At 54.2% G+C, this 17,140-nt stretch overlaps 1 protein-coding gene across 5 annotated transcripts in view; it reads left to right on the top strand.

Annotated features, from left to right (window-relative positions):
- ATP8B3 (ATPase phospholipid transporting 8B3) overlaps positions 1 to 5,205 on the top strand; it is a 48,589-nt gene extending 43,384 nt beyond the window's left edge. For all 5 annotated transcript variants that reach the window (XM_044998301.1, XM_044998302.1, XM_044998303.1 and 2 more), the window contains 4 exons: positions 152 to 391; positions 2,582 to 2,720; positions 3,138 to 3,268; positions 4,160 to 5,205. In XM_044998301.1, the coding sequence (XP_044854236.1) occupies positions 152 to 391; positions 2,582 to 2,720; positions 3,138 to 3,268; positions 4,160 to 4,426 (777 nt within the window). In that variant the 3' untranslated portion in view covers positions 4,427 to 5,205. The remainder of the gene's footprint in view (positions 1 to 151; positions 392 to 2,581; positions 2,721 to 3,137; positions 3,269 to 4,159) is intronic.
- Positions 5,206 to 17,140: the final 11,935 nt, after the last annotated feature.

Consider the following 17,140-nt stretch of genomic DNA (forward strand, 5'->3'; position numbering starts at 1 on the left):
ACCCCTCCACCAACCTCATATGGGTGGGCTCCTCCTCACCCCAGGCTCATCATGGGTGCATGTCACATGGCTGGGTGGGTGGCCTCATTAACGTGGGTGGCATCTGCGTGTCAGAGACCCCCCATCTCCCTTTCTTCTGGCTGCTCGGCAGGACGTGAGCGCGGAGAAGAGCCTGCAGCTCCCCGAGCTCTACAAAGTGGGCCAGGGAGACGAGCTGTTCAACTACCGGGTCTTCTGCGTGACCCTCCTCCACGGCACCGTCACCTCCTTGGGGAGCTTCTACATTGCCCTGTGGGCCTTCGAAGACAGGGTCGGCAGCAGGGTCGTCGGCGACTACCAGTCCTTCGCCGTAACAGTGGCCACCTCGGCCTTCCTGTCTGTCATTGCTGAGGTGAGCCTCGCTCCCCCCCCCGCCCCATCTCAGAGCAAGGAGCTGGGGGCACCCTGGAGGACAAAGGTGGCAGGGCAGCATCAGATAAACTGGGCCTCATTAGGAGCAGCATCTCAGCAGATGTAGGACCTTGAGCGGCACCATATGGGCTGCTGTTGAGGTTGTGGGCCTGAAAAGCCCCCCAAGTTTCCAGGCCTTGACGCGCGGGGACCAAACGGGTGTCGTTCCACCGGAGTCGAGGGCTGAAGTTGGCCTGGTCTGTTCTAAGCATCCTTGGCTGGAAGGGTTCCCTGGACGCAGCCAATGGCCACGTGGGGGGAGGCGCTGCAGTCCGAAGGGAGGTTGGCTCGGCTTGGCGTGAGCCGTCACGGGGAGCTGCTGCGAGCTGGGGAAGGGGCCAGGGCTGGCGATGAAGAAGAGGCCGTTTTGCGGCTGTGAGGCGCTGGGTGGGGGAACTGCTTTGCAGGGCTGGTGGGAACCCGCAATTCTGGGCAAACGGTTCCTTCTGGATCGGAGCGAAACCCCAACGTCTCCCACGGTACGAAACCTGGAGAACGTTTCGAGTCAGGGCCAGCGAAACGTTTCGTTCCAGGAACGGTCCCACGCTTGGGGTCGAGACGGTACAGACGTGTCATTCCCACATCACTGGGTCTCGTTCGTTTCATCGCTGGTGTATTAGATGTAGGAAGGTAGGGAGGGACCGTCTGCGGATTGATTCCAGGCTGTGCCGTTGCAGGAAGCCCAGCAAATAACCCCATTCACAAACATCGCCGGCTCCGGCTATTTGCCCCCACCAGAACCTCCCTCTGACAGCTGGAAAACGTCTCGTTTCTACCCTCAGTGCATCCGAGTCCATAGACACGTCTAATGTTAAATGTAACACTAGAGCTGAGGTTTTCCTGTACTCGAAAGATAAAACTGACGTGAGGAAGTTGAACCGTTGTGACCGGGGCAAAGGGAGACGTTTTGGCGTTGTTGAAATGAAACGAGGAAGTCGAAACAATCCTGTTAGGCTTTTCCCGTCGGAAATGGCATTGAAATGACCGCGGCCCCGTGGGACGTTTTGATTTCGGTGAAACTGCGTTCGCCGGTGGGAAACTGCTCTGTCGAACCCCCTTTCAACCCCTTTGAGCCTCCCAGACTAGGAGATGAACCCGCATTAGGGAAAGTGCTGGCGATCTCCCCTGTTGGTTCCACCCCTGCCAGTGGGTGACCCAAACACTTCCTAGCCGTTGCTAGCCCTGGCTGCGCTCCGCTAGCATCAGCTGTGTCAGGGGCCCTATACAGACAAGCCCCTCTGGCGAGCACTGTGTTCTTGGGGAACATTTCCACTGGCACTGGAGGGGTAATTCCCAGCTCCAGGAGCTCTGATTGAGCTAGTGCAGTGTGGTGCTGAGGCTGCCCGGGTGGCAGGAAGGGGTAACCGTCCCAGGACGAACCCCTCTGAGCTCTAGGCGTGTCCTCGGGGCGCCTTTCCCCTCCTGCATTTTTAGTGCCCTAGGTCAAGCCAGGCTACTGCAGGCATGTCTGCCTGAGCAGCAGGTCACAGCTCCAGCTCCGAGGCAGACCTGCCCTCACCCTTTTGCAGAGTGGGTCTGATTGGCACGGGGGAAGCACTGACTGGATTTGGGTGCCCCCTCGCATTGACCTTTACATCCCATCTCTAATACCACCAACCGGACTGGCCCATTTGGCAACAGTGACTTTCCTCAAGGCTCAGCCGTGGCCTAACTCAGGGGTCCCCAATGCAGTGCCTGCGTCCTGGCCGGTGGTCATGCCGCCGAAATGCCGCCGAAATTCGGTGGTGACACCTCTGGATGACACTGCTTGCCGCCAACAAACGGCGTCATCCAGAGGCGTCGCCACCGAAATGCCGCCGAATTTCAGCGGATGCTCAACCGCCACCACGGTCCTTTGTCTGGCGCCTGCCAGACGAAACGGTTGGGGACCACTGGCCTAACTGCTCCCCTGGCAATCAGCAGGAGAGTTAACAGTCCCAGAATTAGGCCAGAGCCGAGCGCTGGGGCCAGTCCCACTTGCTGTGTCAAAGGCCTGGGAGAACTCTCCTGGGTTGAAGGCTCTGCGAGCAGCTCTGGGGAGCGGAGGCTGCCGGTTCCTGGACTCAATCCCAGAGCTGGCTGCAGAGTCTAAAGGGTTAACGGGCTGCCGGTTCTGCTTCTTCCTGGACAGATCATCATGGACATTAAGTTCTGGACCGTTCTGACCTTCCTGACCATCGCAGGCAGCCTGATCTTCTTCTGCCTCTTCTCCTTCCTCACCCAAAATTTCCCGGCCTTCAGAGAAGCCCCTACCGTCTTCCGCTTTCCGGGTAAGGCGCCCCCAGGGACTCGCATCTGGGGTCGCTCCCTCACCCTACTCCCGCCCCATTTATCCTGAGCCCTCCTCTCTCGTCCCCCTGCTCAGCGGTGTCAGCAGCAGGAAGTCGGGGCCACGCGGAGTGGAGTGTTTGGAGACACCGCCCCTCCCCCCCCGTACAGCCTGGGGGATCTGAGTCACGATCTCATTGGCCTTAGGCAGAGCCCTAAATCCATGGGCCCCTGGGCTGTGCTGGGAGAGCGGCGCCCTGGTGCCGGGTGAGCTGGGAAGATGCCCTGGATGCTGCAGTTGCCTCAGGGTGAGGTCTCGGACCTTCTGTCCCCACCGACCGGGCCCTGGGTATAGGTGGAGTCATTAGGGTCTTTCCCATGTCCTGTGCGACTCACCCTGGCCTGCGTCCTATTGACAGATGCCTCCCGGAACGCCCTGACCGACCCGTACATCCTGGCCATCGTCCTGCTGTGCGTGGTGGTGAATACCATCCCCTCCCTCACCATCCGCCTGCTCCGCGTTATCACAGGCGCCGGCACCATTCAGGATGTAAGTGTAGCTCTGGGTGACGGGGTGGGAGACCAGCATCTCTGAAGGCCCTTCCCTCGCAATCCAGGCCCTGGGCTATTCTCGAAGGGTCCGTTGCCATGCCGACCTGTTTGCCAGGCACATCAGCACGTCTCTAGCCTGGGTGTGGCTGGATTTATTAAAGGGGTTGGCCGTTGCTGTACGTGCTGGGATAAGGACAATCCACTCTCATGCTTCAGGGCACCAGATGATCACCTTAGTGGTCAGGAAGGAAAGGGGCCAACCCACCACTGGCACATATGGCATGATACATTGATACAGGCTCCTCTGAAGTATCAGGTACTGGCCATGATTGAAGCCCTGATGCTGGGCTGGAGTCTGATCTCGTTCTATGAAAGGGCCCTTTGGTTTTCTGTATTGTTGTGTGATGCCATCCTATCCTTGGCAACGAGATCCTGTGTGTTCCTTGGAGTTGAAATCTCCTGGCCTTTTCTCATCGCATTGTGGTGGGAGTGGCCAAGCATCACCCGTTTCCCCCCATTGTGAATGGGGAAGCAGGAATATACATTGCCAGCACCCCCTGCTTTCCCCTCCTGGCTGATGGCCTAGCAGCAAAGCCAGCTGAATCGGTGCCCCCCACAGGCTGAGCAGCGCTAGCGGGAGGCTGCTTCCCCCGGCTCTGCTCACTGGCCGGGTGGGAGGGAACCAGCCTGCGCAGCAGGGAACCTGCTCTGCCCATGAGACAGACGGGAACCGAGAGCTGAAGAAACTCGTCCCAGGCCAGACAGGGAGGCTGGGGCAGACCCCAGATCTCTCAGACTGGTGCCTTCACCCCAGGGCCAACCTGCCTCTCTCAGCCCGAGTTCTCGCCCTTTGGGGGTGGTGACCTTTCTCTCCTTGGCCCCCCTGCAGAAGATCAGCGCCAGGGACATACGGGTGGCGGAGAGCACCGTGGAGCTGAAGTCGCACTTCCGCAGGGGCTCCTTGCAGCGGCGCTCCAGCTACGCCTTCTCCCACAAGGAGGGCTACGCCGAGCTCATTACCCGGGGCGCCAGCCTGCGGATGAAGGACTCCAGGAGCCGAGGCCCCGGGAATGCCGGCAGCTACCAGAGCATCCTGCTGCCCACCAGGGAGGGCGCCGCTTCAAGCCCCAGTGTTGTCCTAAGGGAATACAATTAAAGGGATTTGATGTTTCACGCTGCTTTTGGACTTGGGAAACTGCTTCCCAGCTGGGTCTGGAGGCTGCAGACGGTGAGTGCTAGCCAGGCACTGAACTAGCTGCACCTCTCCTTTAAGGGTCATTTTTTCTATTTTTTGACTGCCAGAGAAGTACTCCTTTGCCAGCCTTTCTGCAGAGCAACAGTGACACCCGGTGGCCACTAGTGTTATTTGCAGGCGTGAATTATCTGTGGATATTCCCTCTGGACCCCTCACTGCTGTTTCAGGATATGGTTACTACATCATGCCAGCTGCTGTGTCAGGGCGGAGTAAGGGTCTCTGGGCAGGAAAATAGTGCCCTTAGCAACACTGATGGTCAGAGCATGAATGGTCCTTGCCTGACACAACTCAGTCTTTCATACACTGTGCTCAGAACTCTCCTGACTTGGCAGGAGTACGCAGAGCGGAAGGATGGTGGCCTCTTTCTGCCCCAAAGCTCACCTCTCAAGCTCACTGAAACAACCTCTGTGTTGTAATGAACTAGTTAGTGCTTGTGTGCACAGCTGCCCTCGCCTGGATGGACTCGGAATTGCTCCAACTGCGGGTCATAGGCCCTATACTGTTAACAGGGATTCTTACTGACCTTAAAAGACCAAGGCCTGTGGCTTTGGAGCAGGAGGATATGGATCTTGTATCTACTACAGCTGTGAATGTGCAGGCAGCCAGCGCGTGCCACAGAGTAAGTGGGCGTGTGTCTGGCCCCAGCTTGTTGTGGTACATTCTGTGTTCCGAATTAATAAAGTGCCTCAGTACGATAAGAGCTCTGGGTCTGGCTATTTAATGCCATATGGGTCCTCTTGAAGGGCTGTCTGGGGATGGATTGCACCCTCAGCAAGTTCGCAGATGACACTAAGCTGGTGGGAGAGGTATATGCTGGAGGGCGGGGATAGGATCTAGAGTGACCTAGACGAATTAGAGGATTGGGCCAAAAGAAATCGGATGAGGTTCAACAAGGACAAATGCAGAGTCCTGCACTTAGGACGGAAGAATCCCATTCACTGCTACAAGCTGGGGACCGAGTGGCTAGGCAGCAGTTCTGCAGGAAAGGACTTAGGGGTTACAGTGGATGAGAAGCTGGATATGAGTCAGCAGGGTGCCCTTGTTGCCAAAAACACCAACAGCATATTGGGCTCCAATATGATTATTCCCCTCTATTCGGCACTGGTGAGGCCACACCTGGAGTATTGTGTCCAGTTTTGCTCCCCACTACAGAAGGGATGTGGACAAATTGGAGAGAGTCCAGTGGAGGGCAATGAAAATGATCAGGGGGCTGGAGCACATGACTTATGAGGAGAGGCTGAGGGAACTGGGCTTATTTAGTCTGCAGAAGAGAAGAGTGAGGGGGGATTTGATAGCAGCCTTCAGCTCATAGACTCATATACTTTAAGGTCAGAAGGGACCATTATGATCATCTAGTCTGACCTCCTGCACAAGGCAGGCCACAGAATCTCACCCACCCACTCCTGTAACAAACCCCTAACCTATGTCTGAGTTATTGAAGTCCTCAAATTGTGGTTTGAAGACCTCAAGCTGCAGAGAATCCTCCAGCAAGTGACCCGTGCCCCACGCTGCAGAGGAAGGTGAAAAACCTCCAGGGCCTCTGCCAATCTGCCCTGGAGGAAAATTCCTTCCCGACCCCAAATATGGCGATCAGCTAAACCCTGAGCATGTGGGCAAGACTCACCAGCCAGCACCCAGGAAAGAATTCTCTGTAGTAACTCAGATCCCAACCCATCTAACATCCCATCACAGACCACTGGGCATACTTACCTGCTGATAATCAAAGATCAATTGCCAAATTAATTGCCAAAATTAGGCTATCCCATCATACCATCCCCTCCATAAACTTATCAAGCTTAGTCTTGAAGCCAGATGTGTCTACCTGAAGGGGGGTTCCAAAGAGGATGGAGCTCGGCTGTTCTAAGTGGTGGCAGGTGACAGAACAAGGAGCAATGGTCTCAAGTTGCAGTGGGGGAGGTCTAGGTTGGATATTAGGAAACACTATTTCACTAGGAGGGTGGTGAAGCACTGGAATGGGTTCCCTAGGGAGGTGGTGGAATCTCCTTCCTTAGAGGTTTTTAAGATCAGGCTCAACAAAGCCCTGGCTGGGATGGTTTAGTTGGGTTTGGTCCTGCTTTGAGCAGGGGGTTGGACTAGATACCTCCTGAGGTCCCTTCCCACCCTGAGATTCTATGATTCTATGACCCTTCCCTCCTGGGAAGTCCCCCTTCTCCCATCCCGTCCCTGCATTTCTGTCACGGAGCTGATGTCTCAGCTTCATCTGGGTCTGTCTTCTCCGTGGCGTGCCACTTTGGGAAGACTGGTTGCTCTAGGGTTTCGGTGCCCGACCTCAACCTCATGCACAGGCTGCCCCACTCTAGCCGAACTATTTCATTGCCACGAAGCTAGGGGGAAAAAAAAGAAACTGCTTGTTGGACTCCCTGACTTTGTAGGCTAATCCTTTGGTGTGTCTGTTCCCCCACAGGCCGCAAAGAAAAGAAAGACAAAAAACCTCCCTGACTTTCAAGCAGCCAAAAGGAAAAATGTGTCCTTTTAAAATCCTGAGGTCTGCGCCTCTGGTTCAGAATGATCCCACCACTCTGCCACCATGTCAAGGCTGAATCCCCACTCTGGCACTCCGAGTGCAGAACTGAGGGGCCCGCAAGGATTCTAAGAATTAATACTGGCCACTCCAGGCTTGTATTAAACTCCCAAGGTTACAGCTTCTCTCTGACGTTGGCTTGGTAAACGCTGCCACCACACAAATGCAAAAACTGCCTTGGACCCAGGAAGGAGCACTTGGGAATTCCTCCCTGTGGGTACCCTCAAGCCCTTTCACCCCTGCCGGCTCCCTTTCCCCTCCCCCCCCCCGGGGAAGAGCTGAGAAAGAAAACAAAGGAAATTAGCTGTTGCCACCAGCTAATCAGAAACATGCCAAAAATCCAGTCCTGGTCTTAAAAAAGATCAATTTTATTAAAAACAAAAAGGAAGAAAATACATCTGGAACTTAGGCTTTTGCTAGATTTTAAAAGAGCAATTCCCAAAAATGAAACCCCCAAAACAGCTTTCTTGGGAGTTCAGCTTAAAGGTTACAAGCAAACAAAAGCATCTGGGGTGAGCACAGAGGAGTCCACAAGCCTTAAAAAATAAACAGAACTGAACCTAGTTGCATCTTTCTAAACATTCCTAATTTACTTACATATTTGGGTTGTTAAAAGTAGCTCTAGGTCTGATCCAATGACTTTCATATCTGGTTCACAGCATTCCTGCTGCCCCTTCCCTTCAGCCCGGAGAGATCAACCGCAGACAAAGGGAACGGGTTTGTTTTCAATTTTAAAAAGTTTTAGCCTTTCCATTGGCTTTTTTGAGCAGGTGCCTGCTTCCTTGTTTTACCTGGGGAACTTTTTAACCCTTTACAGGTAAAGCAAGTAGAGAACAGTTACCAAGAGGGAGTTTATAGCTAACTGGCTGGCTGGGTGTCCATCAAAGGGAGCTATTCCCCCCCTTCATTTATGACACCTTGTTCTGGGATTGGTAGCAGGCTAGATGCTGTCAGGGGTATTTTCTCTGGACCCAAAGGCCCAGCTGCTGCTGCCTGACCAACAGAAGGATTAGGACATTTCCTCATTCGGAGTCTGACTCCAGGACTGGATATGGTGCAAGGCCTGTCTGGGTGTCATTGAGACGTCTTGTGGGGTGGATCCTTTCGCAGGCTCGGGGCCTGATCTGGCATTTCCCTGCTGAGGTGCCAAGCGGGTGAGACACCATTGTGCTCTTCTGCAGCTGCCTCAGCTGCCTCGGGCTGATGGAGGAGCAAAGTCCTTCAAACTGGGCTGCTCTTCAGCCTCTCTCATAAGACCAAGCCAAGCAGGTGTCCCACAGACCTGGAAGGCAGCAGATTCAAAACCCACCGAGAGTCTGGTACCTAACAGGCGTTTAACCTTTGGAACTCCCCACCCCTGGCTCTCAGTGAGATAAGGAGCCTAGCAGGGGAGGTGAGAACACTGATTAAGTAGATGAACCTTCCTGCTACAGGGCACAAACCAGCTTCTAACTGGTGGGGTGGGGAAGAAACTTCCCACAGGGGATGATTATTTCATAATTGTCCATTAGGTTTGCTCTGTGCTGTCCTCTGTGCCAAGATCTTGAATTACTTGGACCTCTGGTCGGATCCGATTTAGCCTCTCCCCAGGCCTGACCCTGCACTCCTGGCAGTTAGCGGGAGCTGGAGCAGGCCCTGAGTTGCTAGATGCTAAGTCCCCGTTAGGAGCGAAGGGTGCAGCTGTGCACCTCAGGGGGCTGGGGCCTTTGTCAGTGTGTTGAGCAGACTGGACCCATCAGCCCTCCCCCCCTCTCCCCCCAATCTCTATTCATGTTCCAGCAACATGGCTGCAGTCACTTCGCCTGACTGTGATGGGCTGCACTCACCCTGCCCTGGACAGCACAGAGTTAACTCCTCACTGTGGGCTGAGGAAGCCACGCCCCCACGTCCCTACTGGGCATGCCCAAGTGCCGTGCTAGTATAAAAGGGAGCAGCCCAGTTCCGTCTGGGCTGATTGCTGGAGTGGGAGGGTGGATCTTGCAAGCTCCAGTCTGACAGCAACCACAGCCCCCAGCTGTGGAAGCCAGAGGTGCTGAGACTCTGGCAGATGCCCCGATACTTGCTGATGCCCCGGGGGATTCATGACTGCTGAGAACAGCATGGGCTGGAGATTGTGGAGACACCCAGGAGTCCTGGTAGGAAGTAGCCCAGGGGAGGGACTAGCCATAGTCCTGAGTGTAGTTGGCATGTTGTGGCTGGATCCCTGCTGACTCAGCGGTGAACTCACTCGCTGCTGTCAAGGCCCTGGTCTGGGACCCCCAGATGGTGGCCTGCCACCCTGTTGCCACTGGACCTTGCAGGCCTGAGGTGGAGGGCAGCTCAAAGGATGGGGTGCACTCACCCTGCACTGGATGGGGACCTAGGGTGACTAGATGCCCTGATTTTATAGGGACAGTCCTGATATTTGGGGCTTTCTTTATATGGGCTCCTATTACCCCCCACGCCCTGTCCCAATTTTTCACGCTTGCTATCTGGTCACCCTATGGGGACACCCCCTGTCACACTGACCCACCCCAGAAGGCTGGGTTGACACATGGGTAGGAGATGCCCAGGGAGGTGGGGATCCCGCTCCTCTCCATTCCTACTATTGTGCAGCGATTCATGGGTTGTGAGGCCAGAAGGAGCCGTTAGCTCAATCCGGTCTGACCCCTGCACAACACAGGCCATTAGCTCGCACCCCGTCCTTCCTGGAGGGAGGCCAGTAAGTGGGGTTGGGCTGAGGCAGCCAGACTGGATCTGAAGATACCAAGAGCTTCTAAATCACCATGTTCCAGGGGTTGATCCCCCCAGCTTCAAAGCTGGGGCGGTTTGTCTGGCTGGCAGTGGCCTGGCTGGAGCGCCCAGCCCTGGGCTCTCGTTATGCTGTTCGGTTTGATTCTCTGGGTTACTGCAGAGCGGAGGGTCGGGGCCCTGTGGGGCAGGCGTTATACAAGCATGCGCTGAGCAGACGGCCCCTCCCGCAGAGAGCTGGCAACCCACGTCTGAGATGAGACAGCAGGCGGGTGCAACGAACAGCCCAAGGTGCCAGCCGGAGGGTCCCGGTCAGCGTGGTGAGCAGTGCGTCGTGTCCGTGCCATGGGGGGGGGCATAGGGGTGCTTTGCAGGCCCGGGCCTGAGGGAGGGGCTGGGAGTACAGGGCCGTGTCCTGTGAAGATTTACACGGATCCTTTCTATGCACCCGGGGCAGCGTGGGAGAAAGCTCCCAGGTGCTTGCTGGGTAAACTGACAGCTTGGCCAAGGGGGTCGTGGGGTAAAGGGGTGGTCAGCATCTCCCATGCAGGTGATGGGGAGGCCGACCTTACGAGTGGAAGGCTTGTCCGGTGGTTAGAGCACTAGCCCCACACTTAGGGGGCTGAGGTTCAATTCCCTGCTCTGCTACTGACTTCCGGTGTGACCTCGGATAGTCGCTTGGCCTCTCTGTGCCTCCGATCCCCCTTGGTGGCCCGGGGATGATGGCCCGTCCCGGCTCACGGGATAAATACACGGGGGGCGGGTCAGTGTGGGGCACAGAGCGAGGGCTGGGAGGTGTTTCACGCACGGCCCCATCTCGCGTTTTTGGAGTCAATTGGAAGCTCTTCACGGCGGGTCTGGCCTTGGCAGCTTGTTGGTTCAGGGCTGGGCCTAGGGGGCTCCCGATCTGTAACGCCCTTGCGGTTCGTTCAATGACAAACCAGCGACCGAGAGAAATAAACCAAACCGCAGAGCTTTGGTAGGGTGCTGCTGCACCCAGCCACGGGGTCCCCCCCACCACACACACCCTCCCTTGTGAGGGAGCGACTCCAAAGCACAATCTGTCATAAGCGATGCTCCTGGGCGTTGTGCAAGTAACAATTGGTTTGATGGTGCGGGGGGGACGTGTCTGAGACTACAAACGAGTCAGGCGATCTGGGCAGCGGTGTCAGGTGTGGGTGGAAGGGGGGGGTGTCCCAGCCCTTGGCGTGAACCCCCAGAGTGCACAGAGGAGGTCGGCGGGAAGGGCTGGCGGAGGAGGCGTCTCCAGCCCGTCTCTTGCTCCGCAGGCCCTTGCTGGAGCAGCCGGGGGAAACCCCCGTCCTGGGCTCTTCCCAAGCCCCGGGAATCCAGCCACGTGGGTGCTCGTCTCCCACGCAGGGCCGTGGCGGGGGTGGCAGGCTCCCTCTGCTGGGGGGGCAGGGAACTATCAATAGTGCGAGCCCAGAGCTGGTTCGCTGTTGCCCCCTTGTGGTGAGGATCAGCAGTGCAGCGAGTCCAGGCTCCACAACGGTTCTGACACTCGCTGCGGGACAACACAGGCCCTTGTCTCGGTGACCGTCTCTAACAGCTGATGAATGAAGTGGCTGATGGTGCTTTACACATGGCCGCAAAGGGCGGATGTCTCAGCCTGCCTCGATCACCGGCAAACTGGCTCGCAGCTTTGCACGGCACTCGGGGTTTATGCGGCACTTCGGTTTTCTTTTTCTGTTTTCATTTTCGCCCATCCCATTGTTAATCAGGTGATGGGGAGGCTGAGCTTAGAGTGGAAGGCTTGTCCAGTGGTTAGAGCACTAGCCCTGCACTTAGGGGCCGAGGTTTAATTCCTTGCTCTGCTACTGACTTCCAGTGTGACTTGGAACAGTCTCTTGGTCTCTCTGTGCCTCCAAGGGCAGCCTTCCACCTAGCCAGTGATTTCCCCCAGCTAGCGCCATCCACACTAGTGTGTGTGTGTGGGGCGGGGAGAGAGCTGTATTCTTTGTCTTGCGATTCCTGGGGTTCCACTCAAATGAAATGGAGGGTTTGGGGTTGGTTTGGGTTTTTTTTTCCCTACACAACACCCTTATCTTCAAAATCCTGCTTAGCTGGCACCCTAGAAACAGGGAAACTCTTTATTCACGCCAGTTCACCGTAGTTGTGGCCATTCTGTAAGCAGAGGCCTGAGCCTCGCGTGGTCTGTAAACGGCACCCTGGGAGAAGCAACTCAGCCACCCCCTTTCAGTGACAACGTCTTCCCTGCCTCCATCTTGCAGCAGGGCAGGAGGGGCGGCTAATCGAGTGCTGATTGATACCTGCCGGTAATTGACACGGTGTGCGCTGGCCAGAGACACCAGCGCAGTGACCTCCCCGGCCACCCTCCATCCTGCCCCTACCTGCAGCAGTCTCTTTAACCAGTCGTGTGGACCAGCCGCTCGGCCGGCAGACAGCGACACGCTCTCCTGGCGCCGTTTCATCTACACTCGCATCAGCTGCATTTTCCAGGCGGTGGCTTTTGGTTCACCGCAAGCTGCTCAGGAGTTGTTCAATTGCAACGAGCCCTGGGCTCTGCGTTTAACAGCATTTTGGAATCTGTATGCAGTGCAACGGGCGAGCCCTGGGGTGAGAAGTAAAACGTGTCCTTTGGGACACCGCCAGGAACACGCAGCGTCGGGGAGAGGGTAAATTCAACCAAAGCTTCCTCCCCATCAGGGACCAACCTCATTTAACCTCTCGGCTTTGCAGAGCTGAGCTGGAAACAACATGAGAACCTTCCCGGTCAGATTGTACCCCAAATACTCATCCTGTATCCACAATCCATATCCTGAGATCTCAGCTGGGGCGGGGGGCTGACGAGGCAATGGACACCCCCCACTTTAAAAACAGTTGAAGGAGATACAGTAAATCTGGCTCGGTTTGAGTGTTTGGGTCCAAATCAAAGTTCCTGATTCAAATAACCCCAAACTCTAAAATGAAAGAGCCTAGGCTGGGGCGAGGGAGGCTGGAATAACTAGGGTGACCAGACAGCAAGTATGAAAAATCAGGACAGGGGGTGGGGGGTAATAGGAGCCTATATAAGAAAAAGACCCCAAAATCGGGACTGTCCCTATAAAATCAGGACATGTGGTCACCCTATAACTCAAGATTTGCCTCATTGAGACCTCAGGAATTCTGCAGTGCCAGTTGCATTTCTCAGGTCGGTGGTCAGCAGGCACCAGCAAGACATGCTTATGGGCAAGAAAGGCAAATCTGGATCCATAATAAGAGGACCACTTACCAGAAGAGTGTGTGTATGTCAACTGCCCCAGCTTTAAGCATCCCCCCCGGGCCGCGGTTCTGGTAGATCTCCCAAACCAAGCTGCTTTGGTCCTGAAGGGGCAATCCACCAGCTAGCCTGGTAGGTGGCACCCGTTCCTCTGAGTCAGCTGGAGCCCAGAGGAAGGTGCCATCCTTTTTGTGTCCTCGCTTGTGCTCATTAAAGATCTACCCTATCCTGGTGTTCTCTTTGACTGACTAATAACCCTGTCTCTTCAAAACCACGGCAGCTTCATTCTGGCTTAATTTGTCGAGTTTCAGCTTCTGGCCATTGGAAAGCCAAAGGCCCGAGCCCGTAAATGTTTATTTTAAAATGTTTTCACAGGCTTGTTAAATAAACATCCTGCTGCAGCATATGCAAACCAATCCTCACAGCTCCTGGGTTCGCACTGGAAATTTGGAGCACTGACCAGGTTTGCAAGATATTTAAGACCCAGTTCCTCACATGCAGGGTGACCAGACAGCAAGTGTGAAAAATCGGGACAGGGAGTGGGGGGTAATAGGAGCCTATATAAGAAAAAGACCCAAAAATCGGGACTATCCCTATAAAATTGGGACATCTGGTCACCCTACTCACAAGTATTTAGGGGCCTAATGTCTATTGAGATGAATGAGATTTAGGTGCCTAACCAACTTCAGCACTTTTGAAAACCCCTCAAGGCACCTAAATATCTTTGAACCTCTGGCCCCAGATCAAAGCATTTATTACCCCCTTTACTTCCCTTGTGGTTCACCTGCATGGGAAACTGACTAGAATCAAAAGTGAAATGGACTCATCTGGTTTCACCACCCAAGAGAAGTGAATAATCCGGGTGCTTTTCACTGCACAGGGAAAGCTATTTTGAGATAGGGGTTTATGTGTGTGGTGAAAAATATCTGGATTATTCCTTCCACTTAGATCCTGAAACCAGCTGTGTCAGTTTCACTTCTAGCCAGTTTCTCTTTCATCTTCCCATGTACATGGACCAAGACCTTCCCTTTCTTACAGCATGCCCTGGCAACAGGGACAAAATCAGATCCTCCCAATCCCAAGCATTTGAGCAAAGAAAGGAGGGTATCTGTTAGCACTACAGAATTTAGGAGAGACAGATTAGTGGCTCGGACTCCATCCACCCGAGAGGGTAGTGGTAACACACACACACGGCAGATCCTGAGGAAACCATAAAAGTCTATGGTATCCAGCCAGGTTATAGTAGCTGAAGATCTGGCCCATGATTTTTAAACCTTCTTTTTCAACCAGACAGAGGAAAATTAAATCGTACACAAGACCCCACAGCGCCCTCCAAAGGCCGAGTCAAACCGTGCCATTGTCTGACATACATGCTCCAGGGTGAATGACTAGAAAATAATTTATTGAAGAAACAGAAAGCTGCAGAAACTTACAACACAATCATGAACAGCAGAAGATGAACAAATAGAGATTTTTTTTTGTTTTCCTTTTAAAATCTGCCAACAGGCTGGAGTTAAGAATACCCGGTAACCTCCCCCTGCGTGACTCACCGAAGAAGCCCAGCCCCCCAACTCCAGATTACACAGCACAGTTTGGATAAAGTGCCTAACACATACGACTCTTTTTATTTTTATTTTTTTAACCTTTGTAAATAGCTTAAACAAACATAACTGCAAGACACAGAGGAGTACCAATTGCATTTCGCTGTAGAATAGACCCGATCCCATGAGATTACCAGTGACACAGTAGCAAAATAAATCAATTCCATTAAATGAAAAAGCCATTTCAAACTTAGAGATGCAATTCCCCGCCCCCCTTCTCCCTCCCCCCGCCCCCCCCCCCCAAAAGTTCATGCAGTACCAGGGTGAGTGTCACCTATTGCTATAGAAAAAAGACAAGTGATTGTTTTTCGAGGTGTTTGGGATAGTCCATTTTGGTTGTTCTTGGGATGATTTCTGGCCGACTTCGTCTTTTTTTTAATTTTTAAATTTCAGAAAAAAAGAAACAATTTTTTATTTTTATTGATTTAAAAAAAAAACCCAAAGAAAGACAGACAGAGGTAAGAGGAATTGGATTCCACACCAGGCCGTGTGAACCCAGAACCGACCCTGGCTCTCAGAGCCTTCTTGGGGTAACTGTCCCCTGAGACAAGGGAAACGACTCCTAGATTCCAAAGCCAGAAGGCGTAGAAAACAAGACCTGATTCTCTTGTCACTCACGTCTACAACTAGATTTTGTAAAAACCGATTGAGTTAACCAGTGTAAACCGCTGCATGGCCAAACAGTCTGGTCCAACTTGGGCTGGTTGGGCCGATATACATTTCCTGAAGCAAACCAAACCGAGCGTCAACCAGTTTAAGGGGGTTCACACCGCGGTTTGCATCGGTTTCACTAAACCGATTTAAAATCGCTGTGGCCGCTTTGCAGGCGGATGAGACGTTACATGCGTGTAAATCGTGAGTATGTGGGGAGGATGATGCAAAGCCCATTAAAGTCAATGGGAATATGTCCATTGACTTCAACAGTTTGGGACCAGGCCTTCCCTGAAATCAGTGGAGTCACACGGGTTTTAAACCGGGGGGAATCAGACCTGTAACCTCTAAACATTTTGCGTTGCTTTCCTGAGATGCAGTTGGGAGCCTGAGCCTGCCCTCCTTACCCAGCCTGGCTTAGGGGCGTCAGGAACAGGCCTGGGGTTGATGACTGGAAGTTTCTTGAGCGCTGGAAATGGACAGAGCTGGAGATACTCTCCCACTTGACCCTGCACAGAAATCGCATTCAGGTCTCCTCTGCTATAGCCTGGCCCCTCGGCTCTACGGACCAGGGGTGGTCACCCAAGTCAAACCACTGGATGCGTATTGGCATTCAAGCCATGGGGGTGGGTAGCCGGGGGGACTCCCCTTGGCTGCGAGGTTTTGTAAGCAGCTCTCAACAGAAGCAGGACCCTCTATAAGCTCATTGGGAAATGGCAATTGGACCTGCCCTCCTACAGCACCTTAGGAAGCGCTCAGAGGCCCAGCCCCTCGATGGTATCCAGGTTCCTGAAATCAGTGGATGTTAGGAACCTAAATACCTTGGTGGATCTGGGCCAAAGTGCTTTAGAAATGCCAAGGAATTAAGCCTCACTCTCACTGGCGGGCAGAGGAATGATCACGATCCCCATTTTATAGGTGGGGAAACTGAGGCACGGCGTGGTGAAGCGATGTGCCTGAGAATGAATGCCCGAAAAGGAGTCCATGTTTCCCCCCACCCCCCACCACATCCAGTGGCAGTTTTCCCTGCTGTTGCAGGCTCTGAAGTGAAAACGATTCCTGCTTTTCATTTCCTGCCTGGGTTCCCTGCTCCGCACCCTCTACCGATGGCCTGGATCCCGGGGCTGAGAAGTGCTGCTCTGGAAGGTGCCCGGCGACTCTGAGTCTAGTTCTCAGAGTAGCTGCCGTTCCAATGGGATGCCAGCATCAGCTGGAACTGCCCAAGACCTACCGAGAGCAAACAGCTACATGGGCAGGGGTGTCGGCCAAGCCCCTTACAACAACCATCAGCCACAAGCCAGACCCCCAAAGCTTTTGAGCTGCTCACGTGTGCCAGGCCCAGGAACGACATGCAAAACGACAGACACGAGGGATGGGGAACGTTGCGTCCTCTGGGAAGGCACCAGGGCTTTTTTTTGCTGGAGCGCTGGGGAGATTCAAACATGCTCAGCAAGTGCCAGGATCCCCTGCTCTGCTGGAGACGCGCGTTTGACTCTCTGCTGGAATCGGGGGTCTCCAGAAGTGTCTTTGACTCATTCCCCCACTTCCCGGGGTCCTACAAAGGCTCAGAGCTCCCCTCTGCGGGCCAGATCCCAGCGACTAGGCTGGGACTCAAATGCTCGGCTGAATCGAGGGCCTGGGGTACCAAGCGCGGTCACACGTTTTGGTCCCGCTTCAGCAAGATGCTTAACTTTAAGCACGTTCCTAGTCCCATTTACTCAGGTGCTTGAAATGAGGCACGTGCTCCAGGACCCTGCTGACCCGAGGACCCCTCAAGTCCCCCTGCCTTTCTGCTGGGGAGTGTCTTCCCCTAGGGAGCTGGACTGAGAACTAGCAAACTCATGGTGACA

This window comes from Mauremys mutica, chromosome 24, assembly GCF_020497125.1.
Source record: "Mauremys mutica isolate MM-2020 ecotype Southern chromosome 24, ASM2049712v1, whole genome shotgun sequence".
Taxonomy (NCBI): domain Eukaryota; kingdom Metazoa; phylum Chordata; order Testudines; family Geoemydidae; genus Mauremys; species Mauremys mutica.